The 13,155-nt window shown below is 37.4% G+C and overlaps 1 protein-coding gene across 1 annotated transcript; it reads left to right on the top strand.

The window, feature by feature from the left end:
- The first annotated feature begins 680 nt into the window (after window positions 1-680).
- On the top strand, window positions 681-12,945 carry LOC143879367 (26S proteasome non-ATPase regulatory subunit 13 homolog B). The gene is made up of 6 exons (XM_077381725.1): window positions 681-1,024; window positions 4,313-4,759; window positions 6,518-6,598; window positions 10,363-10,559; window positions 10,695-10,794; window positions 12,394-12,945. The coding sequence occupies exons 1-6, from the start codon at window positions 875-877 to the stop codon at window positions 12,577-12,579; spliced, it is 1,161 nt and encodes a 386-aa protein (XP_077237840.1). The 5' UTR covers window positions 681-874; the 3' UTR covers window positions 12,580-12,945.
- The last annotated feature ends 210 nt before the right edge of the window (window positions 12,946-13,155 follow it).

Raw genomic sequence — 13,155 nt, 5'->3', positions numbered from 1 at the left:
AAAACACGCATAGTGCACACCGGCGATGAAAGTACATGTTTAGCCTTACACAAATCTTTAGGTTTAGGTTGTGATGGGGAGACTTTAATCCATGGTCCATCCATAGTGGGCCCCAGTAGATGAATGGTTTGGATGATTGATTCAGTTGTCCCCACTTATAATTTAATTTTGTATGCTATCATTTTTTTTTTTCAAAATTTTTAAGTTAAAATATACTGTAGCGTAGGGATACCCTAGATTAACAAAAAGGGAAGCCGTATATTCACCCCTTTTCTTACCTTGGACATCCCCTCTAATATATTTATGCCTCCACTTTTTACACTACAAGGGGGTGATCCGTGGAAGAAAAGGGGGTGAATATATCATTTCCCGGGTTATCTAGGTGAGGGTTGTAGTAACTTCGGACAGCCACCTCTAGTGTAAAAGAGGACTCGTAAATACACTAAAGGGGGCTGTCGTAGGTAAAAAAGGGATACGAATATCAGCGATGCTTACATCGCATCGTGCGTGTGTTAGGCACTTACAGTAGCCCCGCCAAAGTACATATTGCCTTTGACAGCTGGTTAAAAAGTATAAGAAGAAGAGATTCGTGCCACTATCAAAACACAGCCGTGCGGATATCAAACCCCTATATATAAAAAGAAGAGACACCACCATTGGATTTCACTTTTCCTTTTTCATCCAGGAAAAAGAAAATCACAGCGGACTCGGAAAGGAATAGAAACAGAAAAAAGAGGAGAAAAACGAGGGTTTTGGGTCCTCACACAAAATCAAAAGCCCACTCTCTCTCTCTCTCTCTCTCTCCTTCCGTTCAAATCCCTCTTTTTCCTCACTCCGGCGACGGAATTTCCTCCAATTTCCGGCACCGGACTCCATGGCCGCTCTCAAGTACCTTGAATCTCAGCGCAACGAGCACCCGGAGCTCGCTGACTGGTACAATTCGCTTGAAGATTTATATCAGAAGAAGCTCTGGCACCAGCTCACGCTCAAGCTCGAGCAGTTCGTTGCCCTAGCTGTGTTTCAGGTCATTCTCTCGCTCTCGATATTCTTTCTGTTTTCTGTTTATGCAATGTGATTTGAAAGTATATCCTTTTGATTTTTGTGGTTTATCTGTGCTAGGGTTTGGTACTGGAGATATTTGAAAATTTTCTTGTTTTAGTTTATTTCGCTCGATACTTTGTTAGGCTGTTTGGATACGTCGATTTTGTAATCCAGGATTCTAAAATCTTGGATTTCACAAGCTAAAACTTGGATCTTGTAAGCTAAAAACTGAATGTTATATAAGCTAAAACCTAGATTTTACAATCCTGAAAATGTACAATTCAAGTTTTAGGTTATGAAATTAAGGTTTTAGCTTATAAATTTCAGGTTTTAGGTTGTGAAATCCCGGATTTTAAAATCCAAGTTTTTAAAAGCCTTGTATCCAAACGACCACTCTGTGTTTTCCGTCTATGCAATGCGATTTGAATGTATGTGCTTTTCATTTTTGTGGTTTATTTGTTCTAGGGTTTGATACTGGAGATTATTTGCCATCTTTCTTGTTTTAGTTTATTTCGTTTGATACTTTCTGTGTTTTCCGTCTATGCAATGCGATTCGAATTTATGTCTTTTTATTTTTTGTGGTTTATTTGTTCTAGGGTTTGGTACCGGAGATGATTTGCCGCCATTCTTGTTTTAGTTTATTTCTACATCAGTTTTTTTTTTTTATACTGTTAGGGTTTGATTTATTGTTTATGCAATGGATTGAAATTCATGTTTTGGACGGGGATTTAAGGTTTCAGATCTTGCGAGGAGGGTTTTTTGCATGGGTTAGTTGACTATTGATGAAGTTAGGCGCTTTAGGTCTTTAACCCGTGTACATGTGATTTTTCGATGTAATGTGAGAGGAAAATATAGTTCTGGTGGTAATTAGTGATGGTTGCTGTTGTTCTTGGTAGAGATGGCGCTGGCATAGGGAGTCTGAATATAGGGGATGTTTTGCATTTAGTGGATAGAAGGTGATTGTGTTTTTTATTTAGTTGTTAAGGAGTTTTTTTTATGTGTATTCGTGTTGAACTTCGACTGGGTGGTGTTTAGGATCTGGGATCAACAATGCAGACATTACTGAGAAATGAGTTTGGTTAAGATTTTCAGAGGAGGTCTTGAAATCAGGTCCCAAAAGCATCTGGTTCAGTCTTGCGGGACCCTAATCTGGCAAAGGATGATAGAATATTAGGAATACCCACAAAAGATTTTCTACATGTGATGTAGAGGATGAGAATTTCCCTGCATCTTTTTAAGCGCGACTTTTGTTAGCAATTATGGATTTTCTTCCCTGGTCTTCTTCTGGTGCGATTCATTAGATGGCACAGATGGTGAGAGAGAGAGAGAGAGAGAGAGAGAGAGAGAGAGAGAGAGAGAGGCTTGCGGACATTATTATAGAGGAGGCCGATGAAATATCAGCTATGGCTTGGATTGTTTTTAATACGTGGGAATAGAGGCAAATCTATATAGGCTCACTGACTAGCGAAAAGTGGGATTAATAGGCATGAGCTTATTGCTACTGATAGTTATAAATTAAATGGAGGGACTAGGGAATTGTAAATATAGTTCCCTTTTGTTGTTCTCTTACATGGCCAGTTTGGTCATTGTCATTCCCTTAGAAGTAGAATCTTCCTCATGGGTACTGCTCATGCTCCAGAACTGTGATTTGGCGCTCCTGAAGAGACGGAAACCGCTCCCATGACGTTCCCTACCTGTTCCTATTACTCAATTAGTCCCAATATCACCAACTTCCTTGCATCAAACTCCTCCAACTCTTCAAAGTACTTCATTGGAGCAAGCACAAAGACATCTTCAAAAGGGACGAGGAAAGAGTGCACGAAAATGAAGATACTAACTTTTGTTGTACTTAAATTTGAAAGATCTATATGAAGATGATTAGATATTACTATTTTTGATGCACTTGAATTTTGAAAAACATATAAAGAAAATATTACATAAACACTCCTATGGCACCCCTAACCTTAGACTCTTCTATACCCCTATGCCCCGCTCCCGATTCGTGCTTCAATGGTTGTTCCTTCTTATTCCTTTAATAAATTAATTTCACCATTCGAATAATAAGCATACTGATGTTAAGTTGCAGCATTCTTGGTTAGGACAAGGCCTATACATTTAAACGTTTGTATTTGTTTGTGTCTATATATGTATGTATTCTTTTTTATCAGTTTGATGCCTATTAAAAAACGATTGATACATGTCTAGTGGCTATCCCGTAGCATGTGGTTATCATCAGCGGTGTGTGGTAATGGATGTGAAAAAAAGTGGGGTCTTTTGCTGAGCTTAGGGTAGGATGTTAGGATGTTTCTTTTGAAATCTCCATATGTTCCCTTTGAGTTTCTATCTATTGATTGTTCATCTAATGTGTGAGTTCTCATTATTAGTTTTATTAGTCCTGGTTTTGAATGCTGGAGGGAACTGGGAGGTCCTGGCCCAGAATTCTTTTTGATGTTGATTGTTTTATGCTCCGTCCTTTAGGGGTGGGTGACTCTGCCAGGGACTTAGTAGAGGTTCTAGACCTTAGACATCACATGGCTTGGGTTTTGTGGGTTCTATTTGGTGGACTACTAATAATGGATGATGTGCTTAATGTGATTAGGTGGGTGTGTAATCCTCCAAATCTTCTGCGGATGTGCTGTGTTATGGGCTCATTTTCATAAATCTTTGAAATCATTGAAGCAGTTTCATTTCTTAGTGCGATTTATCTCAACCGAGATGCTACTTCAATTTGATACAGTTTAGTGAATGGGGGTTTTCATGGTCTGCCTTTAGCTATTTATGTTTTATTTAGGAGTTCTCTTTTCGGGCTTTAAGGTGGAGTGGTGGACTTCATTTTATTCTCTCTATGTTTTTAACGGCTACATTTTATTCTCTTTTGATGACATTTCTTTCAGTTTGATAGAAAACCTACCCAAAAGTGGATTGTTATATGACTATTCCTAAATCAATTTTTATTGATTCACTAGTCAGATATGTGCATGGTTTATCTACAACTATTAAATAGGCTGGCTAAATCCCTATTTATTTGGAAATGGAATATCACTTTTGGACTCTATATAGTATCCCTTTTCCCTTTTGCCTCTTTCTATCTTGTGTTTGTGAATATTTGTTTTTCACTTTTTGCCTCATTTACTTGTTTCTTGCAGTTTTTAAATTGTAAGATGCAGCATTAATGAAAGTTTATGTTTTTGTATACTCATGATCTCTATGCATCTGTATCTTTTCCGATTCTTACACCTATTGTTGTTGCTGTTGTTATACATTCTTTTAGGCCGGTGATACTCTCATAAAGTTGTATCATAATTTCATCACCGACTTCGAGACAAAGATCAACCTACTGAAGCTTGCACATTTTGCGGTCATAGTTTCTCGAAGGTATTCAGAAAAAGAAGCTGCTATTTCCTATCTTGAAGGAGTGATTGAAAAGCTTCGTGCCACTAGGGAAATGCGGATAGAGGAGCCGATCCTCTATGTAAAGATGCAAATAGCAGCATTCAAACTTGAGCAAGGAGAACAGAAGGAATGCAAGAAATTTCTAGAAGATGGGAAGACGACTCTGGATAGCATGACTGATATTGATCCATCTGTTTATGCGAGTTATCACTGGATTTCATCTCAGTACCATAAATCTCGTCAGGAATTTGCGGAGTTCTATAAAAGCGCTCTTCTTTATTTAGCTTACACAACTGTGGAGTCGCTTTCAGAAACATTCAAGCTGGTAAAAATTTTTCTTTGTCATATATTTAATGCTAGAAGCCCAATATGAACATGTTAGGACCTTTTTTTCATTAATTGATGGTCCTCCACTCCTCCCCCTTACTGACTTACTTGATTGTCATTAGCCAGTATTTCATCCTGAATGTTGGATACACTCAATTCAAGCACTCGTGTGCCATTTAAGGTTTTAAGAAATCTATTAGATATCCATAACATTGACCTTCCAAAGAAACACAAAGAAAATAAAAAATAAGGTTACTGCATTAAGTACTTTCAGATTACGTAATTGCTTTGGCATTACAGAAACAAAAAATGACATAGGTAATAGGTTACATTTATTTCTCTTATAGATACGTTTGCACAAGAAATGGTTGCTAATAATGTATAGGAAAGGGGGGCTGATCATTGTAATTTCTTAGTATGAAAGTATCTATCTAAACATTAAGTCTTGGGTTTGAAGTCCCAGATGCCTATATGGAAAAGATGAAAGTAAGGAGTGCTATTATCATTTGTGCTAGCATCATATCTGCATCCTTTGACACAAGTGATGGAACTGCACTTGATACCCATATGGTGGGGTATGGGTCACATCGCCTGCGCCAATCAGAGCAAACGGATGAGAAAAGGATGCTTGGACACGGATGGTACTAGCATTGCTTCTATCCGTAGAAGGATATTGTAATAGGAGAAGTTAATTATTGGAGGCTATAGTTTCTTCTTCTTCTAGATGATCCTATTTGCTCATGCTATTACCAATTTAATGTATAATATTTACTTCATATCCCTAGAAATTAATTGCAAATTCATTCTTACTTTGTTTTAGCAACTTGCAATTTGAAGCTTGTGTTTGACTGATTGAGGATACTTATTTTTAACATTGCTTGTTGATGATAGTAGAAATTCCTTGGCATGAACATGTTCTCAATGCAACAATCAGGAGCGATGCTGTTTAAATCTATGTTTAAAAGAATTCATACTCGGATGGGAACTTGCCCATGGTAGAACTGAGTCGACTTAGATTAGTCAATGATTGACACCTTGAGTTCTCTATTGACTTGGGTGATCAAAGGAGTTTTTGATTGACTTGGTAGGGCTATTGCCTAGTTGGCTTCGGTGAGTCAGTGATTGGCTTTGGAAGGATTTTAAAGAATACTTTATACTCATCTTTGAGAATATCACCCATTTGTTTGATTTCACTATTGCTTCTCACTCAATTTCTTTCATGTGTCTAAGCTGATATTATACTTTCTCATGCATTAAAATGGGATGTGTACATATGGACTGGGTCATTCGATAGATGCCGAAAAGTGGGAAAAATATTGAATCCTGTTTGCCAGTTCAACTTAGTATCCTATGGTACATCAGGTTTGTGTAGTGATGTGAAAGGAAATAAATTAGAGTTTTAGTTGAATGGATCGAGTGGAGAAAAAAGTCCCGGGAGTGCACTTTCCTGCTACAGGGCAAGTTTTTGCTGTTGAATTTGATAGTACGGTTATTCTCTTTCTTTTTGTGTTCATATTTCTTTAAAAATTTAAAATACATCCAACACTCCTTGCAAGCTACAGATCTGCATTATACAAATTGAATGGATGCACTTTAGGTCCAAAACAGCCTTCTCTTACATCTTCAGCATTTGAGTTGTTTAATGTAGAGTTCTGCTTGAAGTTTTCTCAAAGGCGATGAGAAGCCATTGCATTATGAAGATTTGCCTCAGCTTGTATGATGCCTTTCTAATTTTTCAATATTATTTTTATTTCAGGATTTGGCATTTGACTTGTCCCTTTCTGCATTGTTGGGCGATAACATATACAACTTTGGCGAACTGCTAGCTCACCCAATCGTAAGTGACATCTTATTTCAGAGTGTCTGTTTTGTAATTTGAAGTTTTTATTTCCTTTTTTTTTTTTTTTTTTGAGAGAGAGAGAGTTGTGAGTTGTAATTTGAAGTTTTAACTGTGGTGCTTCTCATTGACTTTATTTGGGAATCGTTTTCTTGCTTGAATAAGTTCCTTTCTGGATCATGGGATTGCCATTGGAATATGTGTTCCTTTACCATTTACTAGTTGGTAATGCTGTGCTCGTTATGGTAGATTTGTCATGCTAATAAACAATCTTTTAGGCATTGATTTAGAACAGCCATCTTTTGTGGAAGAGATTTTGTATGGTATGGTTTTGGTCAGGTAAGACTGGTGTGCTAGTAGTGATTCTTGAAAATCTGTCACGCACTTAGTAGGCAATATAGAAGCAAGACAAACTATCATGAGTGTCATATCAAAACATATAGGTGTGGAATATCATAAAAAAAAAAACTTATTGGTGTGAAATATTTTTCAAAGCGCTTTTAAACCCTTCGGATGAACAGACGAAATGATAAAATTCTTAAGATGGTCCAAAACTATCCTAGCTGTAAATGGAGCTCTATATTGGAGAGAACCATGTTTATTACCCTTGTCCCTAAGAAGGACGGGGAGGATAAACTTGGTGACTTCTGCCTGATTAGTTTCGTCGGTAGTATCTAACTATCTATAAAATCTTGGCATAAGTGCTGGCGGATGGGCTTTGCTGGGTGGTAGGTGGTATTATTTCTAAAGTCCAAGGTGCCTTTATTGTTGGGAGACAAATCATAGATGGAGTCTTATTAGCTAATGAATGTGTGATTTCTACCACCAGTGTAGGAGGAAGGGTGTCCTCTGTAAAATTGACACGGTAAAAGCCAATGACAAAGTTGAATGGGAGTGCATTGATTACCTTATGATTAGAATGGGCTTTGGAAAAAGATGGTGTGGAGGGATGGGATGCTGTATGTCCTCAGCCTGAGTTTCGTTTCCAGCGAACGTCTCTGCTAGTAAATTTTTTAAAACCTCTGGTGTTCTTTGTCAAGGAGACACTCTCTCATTTTCTTTTTACAATTTTGGCTAGTGCTCTTAGCAGCCAGATCCCGAGGTCTCATTAAGGGAATTTTGATCAGTCGTCCTAGTTTGGAAATCTCTCACCTTCAATACACGTGCCCTAATTTTTAGCTGTCCTGATAGGTGGAAAATCAAAAGCCTGAAGGTTGTGTTCAAGATGCTATGAAGCTGTGATGAGTCAACAATTAACTTTGCCTAGTCAGCTGTCATGGGCGTCAGTATGGAGGAAAATGATAACAAGGACCGTGATCGATCCCCAACACCTACTTAGGTCTCTTGCTGTGTGTTGGCAGGCCAGCCAGTTGTCTTTGGGATTCTGAGAGAATAGAAAAGAGATTAAGAAAATATTATTACCGCTGGGGGGGGGGGGGGGAGATCGCCATGATCAAGGTTATGCTTGCTAACCTCCCAATTTAGTACATGGCGGTTTTTTATTGCTCTTTGTCTGTCATCAAGAGATTTTAACAGCTTCAAAGGACTTTCAGGTGGAACAATGACGAGTTATCTAGGAAGTATCACCTTGTCTGATGGGAAGCCGTGTACAAGCCAAAGAAAGAAGGGGGTCTTGGTTTTAGACGATTAAAATTAATGAACATGGCTCTTCTTGAAAAATGGTTGTGGAAATTTGGAGAGGAGAAGGATCGCCTTTGGAGATCGATATTTGAGGCTAAATATGACTCCAATTTTGGGGGGATTGGGGGTGTGGGGGTTGGGGGGATGGAAGGATGATTTTAGATCTCCAGGAACATTGGTTTGGTGAGATATCAGAAAGATTAGCGTCAATTTTCAAGTGGGGATCCAATTTAGAGTGGGTAATGGGGAAAATATTAGTTTTTGGATGGATGAATGGTGTGGTGGTAATTCTCTAAGTTTGAACTTGTCGGGGCTTTTTAGGATGGTCCCGGCTAAGTATGATAGTGTGGCCAATTCCATTATGAGAATTAACTAGAAAGTGGAGTGGATTGTGAGCTTTCAGTGGAACTTTTTCAATTTGGAGGTGGATTTGGTGTCTTATCCACAGTTACCGGATTCACCATCCGCCCTCCGATCCGCGATCCGGGGTCGCACGATCCGAAACGTGGTTCACTAACGACCCGGATTGCCAAAAATGACGAACCGCGGCGACCTGCGGGAGAGAAAGAGAGAGAGATGCATATAAACTAGAAGAGAGATGGAGAGAGCTACAAATTTTATATATTTTGGGTTGAATTGGAACTAGAGCTTTATTTTGAAAAAAATATGTAGGGCATACATGAGGCTTTTTTATTTTTTTATTAAATGGATGTAGTATGGACTATGGAAGGATATTCATATATTCCAACGGGAACTTTCTTTTTGAAAAAATATGTATGACATACACGAGGTTTTTATATTTTGTGTATTAAATGTGTGTAGTGTGTGTATTAAATGTGTGTAGTGTGTCCTATGGAATGACATTCTTGTAAAAATATATGAAATTATATATATATACCCTCACCGTACTGCGTACTGGACTACCATCGTACCCCGTACCGCGTACTGGAACGAACCGCATTCCAGGTAACCTTGGTCTTATCTCCTTAGTGCAATCAATTTAGCTATATATATAAGAAGGCTTGGTTTGGATTGGAGAATTTGGAAAGGGGATTCAGTTGAAGGTTTCTTGATTTGGTCTTTCTATTAGCTTTTGACCGGTCACATTGCCAGTCCCCTGGTAAGTGAGTAATCCTAAGGCCCCTTAGAAATATTTTTAATTTATATTCTCACTTCTCAAGAATGAATCACACTTTTAAGTTTGTAGTTAAAGTCATTGAATTTATTAAATTTTGTACTAGGGATTTAAGGAGGAAGTCATCAACCACTAGCGATTCCATCGGCCTAGACAATCTTGATGTCTTGATGGATTGGATAGCAAAGGATGATTCTGTTGTTTTCACCACAGAGGATTTAGGTTGGCAACAAGTGGAAGAACTTGTTGCTGTTGTGCGCGCCCAAGGTTAGGATATCGATGATGATGATTGTGGAGCTGTTGGTGGTGATGACCGGGGGGGGGGGGGGGGGGGGTACCATTCAATTATATATGAGGATCCGAGTTATGAAAGTCCTTAGGAGATGACTTATTATGACTTATATTTGAGAAACGATATTTGATTTGTGAGAAATTTGAACAAGTCAACCTTCATTTTATTTGTAATATTTATAATTAGCTACTCAGTATTTTGTACGAATAGATTTTCTTAATTTCATCGTTGTATTGCAATAAACTTGATGGTTTATGTAATTGAATGCTCTTATTAAACTTGGTTTACATGATGGTTCTTTCTTTCTTTTTTAACAATTTCTCTTCTTTTTTTAATAATTTTTAACTATTATTTTTTTAGTCGTAGTCTCTTTTCCAATATGGCACTTTAAAACGGGTGTAACACTGTACATTCCATATCACTGACCAAAACGAAGCGTTGAACAAAACGGTATTCATAACTAGGTGATGCATTGTATTTATTGCTATGTTTGGTAAGCATGGGTATATTTGGTTATAATTGACTGAAAGCATTGTTTCCTCGGAGGTAGGTAATCAATTTTCAGGTATGTTTTCTTTCAAGATATGGAGGTTCATTAGAATAGCCAAGCTCTTTCCAAAACTCGTGCTCTTGCTTTTTTACTTTGTATTGTAAGTCACTTGTCTTGGTTCTGAGGTCCCACAATTACTTCTGCAGATAAAAAGCCTCTCGGGGACCAATGTGGAGTGGCTTTACTATATACTGCAGGCATTTAATGCTGGTGATTTAGTTCGGTATCAAGAACTCTGTCGTGTTCATAACGCTGCTTTGAGTGCACAACCTGCATTAGTTTCGAACGAGAAGAAGCTACTGGAAAAAATTAACATTCTTTGTTTGATGGAAATCATCTTTAGGTAAGAACTTTTCAGCGGCAGGGTTCTATTATGAGTTTTGTCTTTACTTGTTTTATGGCTACATGGTGAACTTCATCACTCATCGTCCTCTAGCCCATGTATTTCTGACTCCGACCATGTCTTGTTTTTTCACAGCCGCCCTTCAGAAGACCGAACAATTCCGTTAAATATCATTGCAGAACGCACTAGACTATCTGTAGAAGATGTGGAATATCTTCTTATGAAAAGCCTCTCTGTAAGTGTGTATTATGATTCTGTTCAATTCATGTCAGGCAAATACACATTTCTGTCATATTCTGAGTTCGTTTAGTTGAATAACTTGTGGAAGCATCGGTCAAATTTGTAATTTTTCTTTCCTTCTACAGCAGTTCAATTTCTTGGATCCACGATTACCAAACATGGCTTTGGGAAAAATAACAATTGCAATTATTTGTTATTTTGGAAAAAAATGATACTATTCAGGAAATTTAGAAATTAGAATAAAAATTAGAAATACTTATCATTAATTTTGTTGTACTTCCTGGCAGCAGAAACTGAAAATACTCACAACAGCTCATGGCAAGCAATTAAACAATATGCAAGAAGAAACCACATGATTAAACTGAAAGCTATCCAAAATCGCCGGATTTTTTTTTTTGAACAGCTCCAAACTCTCCACTCTCCTGAGTTTGACTAGGTTTTAAAATTGATGATCCCAAAGTCAATGGTCCTTGTTTCTGTAAACTGAAATCACTTATTAATTATTATTTTCTATTCTAATGCAAACCCTAAAACAACCAGCTATTTAATAATAAATTCCTAAATTGTCAATTATTTGTTAAAATTGTTTTCTAGAAATGATTTTTGTAGGCAACAATGAAAGTCATGAATAATTCAGTAAGAAAAAGTTCTGGAAAATTTTCGCGGATTTTTTTAAAGATTTATCCGAATTTGGTAACTAGGCTGGGGTGGTCTTTTAATAGTTGATTTTCCACTGTCTTCAAAATCGTTATGATCCCCGTGGAAGGAATGAGTTAGTCTTTTCTAGGCAACTTTGTGCTTTCAAGTATTGCATGCTATTGCAAAATTGTCTTGAACATTAATGGCTGAGTTTTTCCTACTCTACTATAAGCTTGTCGATTGTGTCATCTGATTTGCATGCTTGCTAAAAACCTTTGACATCGTGATGAAACTACATTTAGGAGGCATGGTAACTACTGTCGGACATATACAAGTCTCTCTCAACCTAGGAGAGACTTATATAGCTTCAAAAGATAAAACGTAGAAGGCCACTTATATCCTTAAAGTTGGATCCCGTTGTTCATTCGTCACTAGCTCTAGTACTTTAATAGCAAGAATTTATGGAATTTAAAACCTGAATCAGCTAAACTAAAAATCCAAGTCAGCATTTATTGGCTGTTATAGCACCTGAGTCTCATGCGCAGCTCAAATGCTAGTTAATTTTGTGTATTGCCTCTGTATCTGTAAAGTCAAATGTAAAGATGTTTGTTGAATTCCAGGAGGAAAAATGATACTTCTCCTGGGTGTTTCATACTATGTATATCCAGTGGGACTACTGGTCCCTATTGTATTTTTTCAAGTATGAATATATCTGTCATTTTTCAAAAAAATAAAAATTATTGGCTGTTATATCTTAATATTGTAGGATTTGAGAACATACAAAATAAATTATTTCAAGTTTTTTTTTTATCTCGATATATAGGTCTTAACATGAAATGCTAAGGTTAGTATTCAGCGTATGCCACTACCTGCTCTTCTCTGTGTTGTTCTTGATGCTATTGATATTTGAAGGTTTCTTACACAACATTATAAACATTTGAAACTTATACTGCAGGTTCATCTTATTGAGGGCATAATCGATCAAGTAGATGGAACAGTTCATGTATCATGGGTGCAACCGAGGGTTTTGGGGATACCACAGATCAAATCCCTGCGTTGTCGGCTCGATAATTGGGTGGAAAAAGTACACACAGCTTTGTTATCTGTCGAAGCAGAAATCCCCGACCTAGTGGCATCATGATTCGTGCTTTTTCACATCGCCCTCTTCTTTTTTTTTTGCCCCCTGTAACAATCTACAGCGCAAAGGAAGCAAGAGAGGAATGGAAAGAAAATCACTGCTCCGATTTTGGGCCTTTTCTCTAGTGTTTTTGCTAAATTTTCCTTATAATTTTTGTGGTAGGGGGCAGGTTTGTGCTGGGCGTTAGGCCTGTATTTTTTTAATTCATCTGAACTGTCGTTGGATGTTGAGAGTATTCTGAAAGAGACATAGTATGGCACTGAAACGGCTAAATTGTCGTTGGATGTTGAGAGTGTGCTGAAAGACATAGTATGGGACTAAAACGGCTGTTTCTTAAATTTCATGAAAGATTAGGCTTTATATGGCTTAGGCAAGGACTGAAATTTCATGCTTTATTCTATGGGTTATCAACCTACCCTTGATTGTATTGCAGGAGTTTTCTGGAAAAGTTTGGAAAGGAATTTTTTCTCTCCCTTTTTTTTTTTTTAAATTTTCGTGCTTTACCTTTGTTTGATTGAATATGGAAACAGTTTAACCACCACAGTTCAAGTTTTCTTTATTTGATTTATATCCCAAAAA

This window comes from Tasmannia lanceolata, unplaced genomic scaffold (genome assembly GCF_043159265.1).
Source record: "Tasmannia lanceolata isolate RefF3 unplaced genomic scaffold, GAP_Taslan_0.1 ptg000002l, whole genome shotgun sequence".
NCBI lineage: Eukaryota > Viridiplantae > Streptophyta > Magnoliopsida > Canellales > Winteraceae > Tasmannia > Tasmannia lanceolata.
The sequence above is the reverse complement of the archived record's forward strand: the minus strand, read 5'-3'. Positions and strand labels throughout refer to the sequence as shown.

What these genes read in the sequence shown, in the direction of transcription:
- LOC143879367 (XM_077381725.1), top strand. Translation starts at nt 875, where the DNA reads ATGGCCGCTCTCAAGTACCTTGAATCTCAGCGCAACGAGCACCCGGAG. An exon ending in TTGCCCTAGCTGTGTTTCAG is followed by an intron (nt 1,025 to 4,312) that starts GTCATTCTCTCG and finishes ACATTCTTTTAG; the next exon opens with GCCGGTGATACTCTCATAAA. An exon ending in AACTGCTAGCTCACCCAATC is followed by an intron (nt 6,599 to 10,362) that starts GTAAGTGACATC and finishes TTACTTCTGCAG; the next exon opens with ATAAAAAGCCTCTCGGGGAC.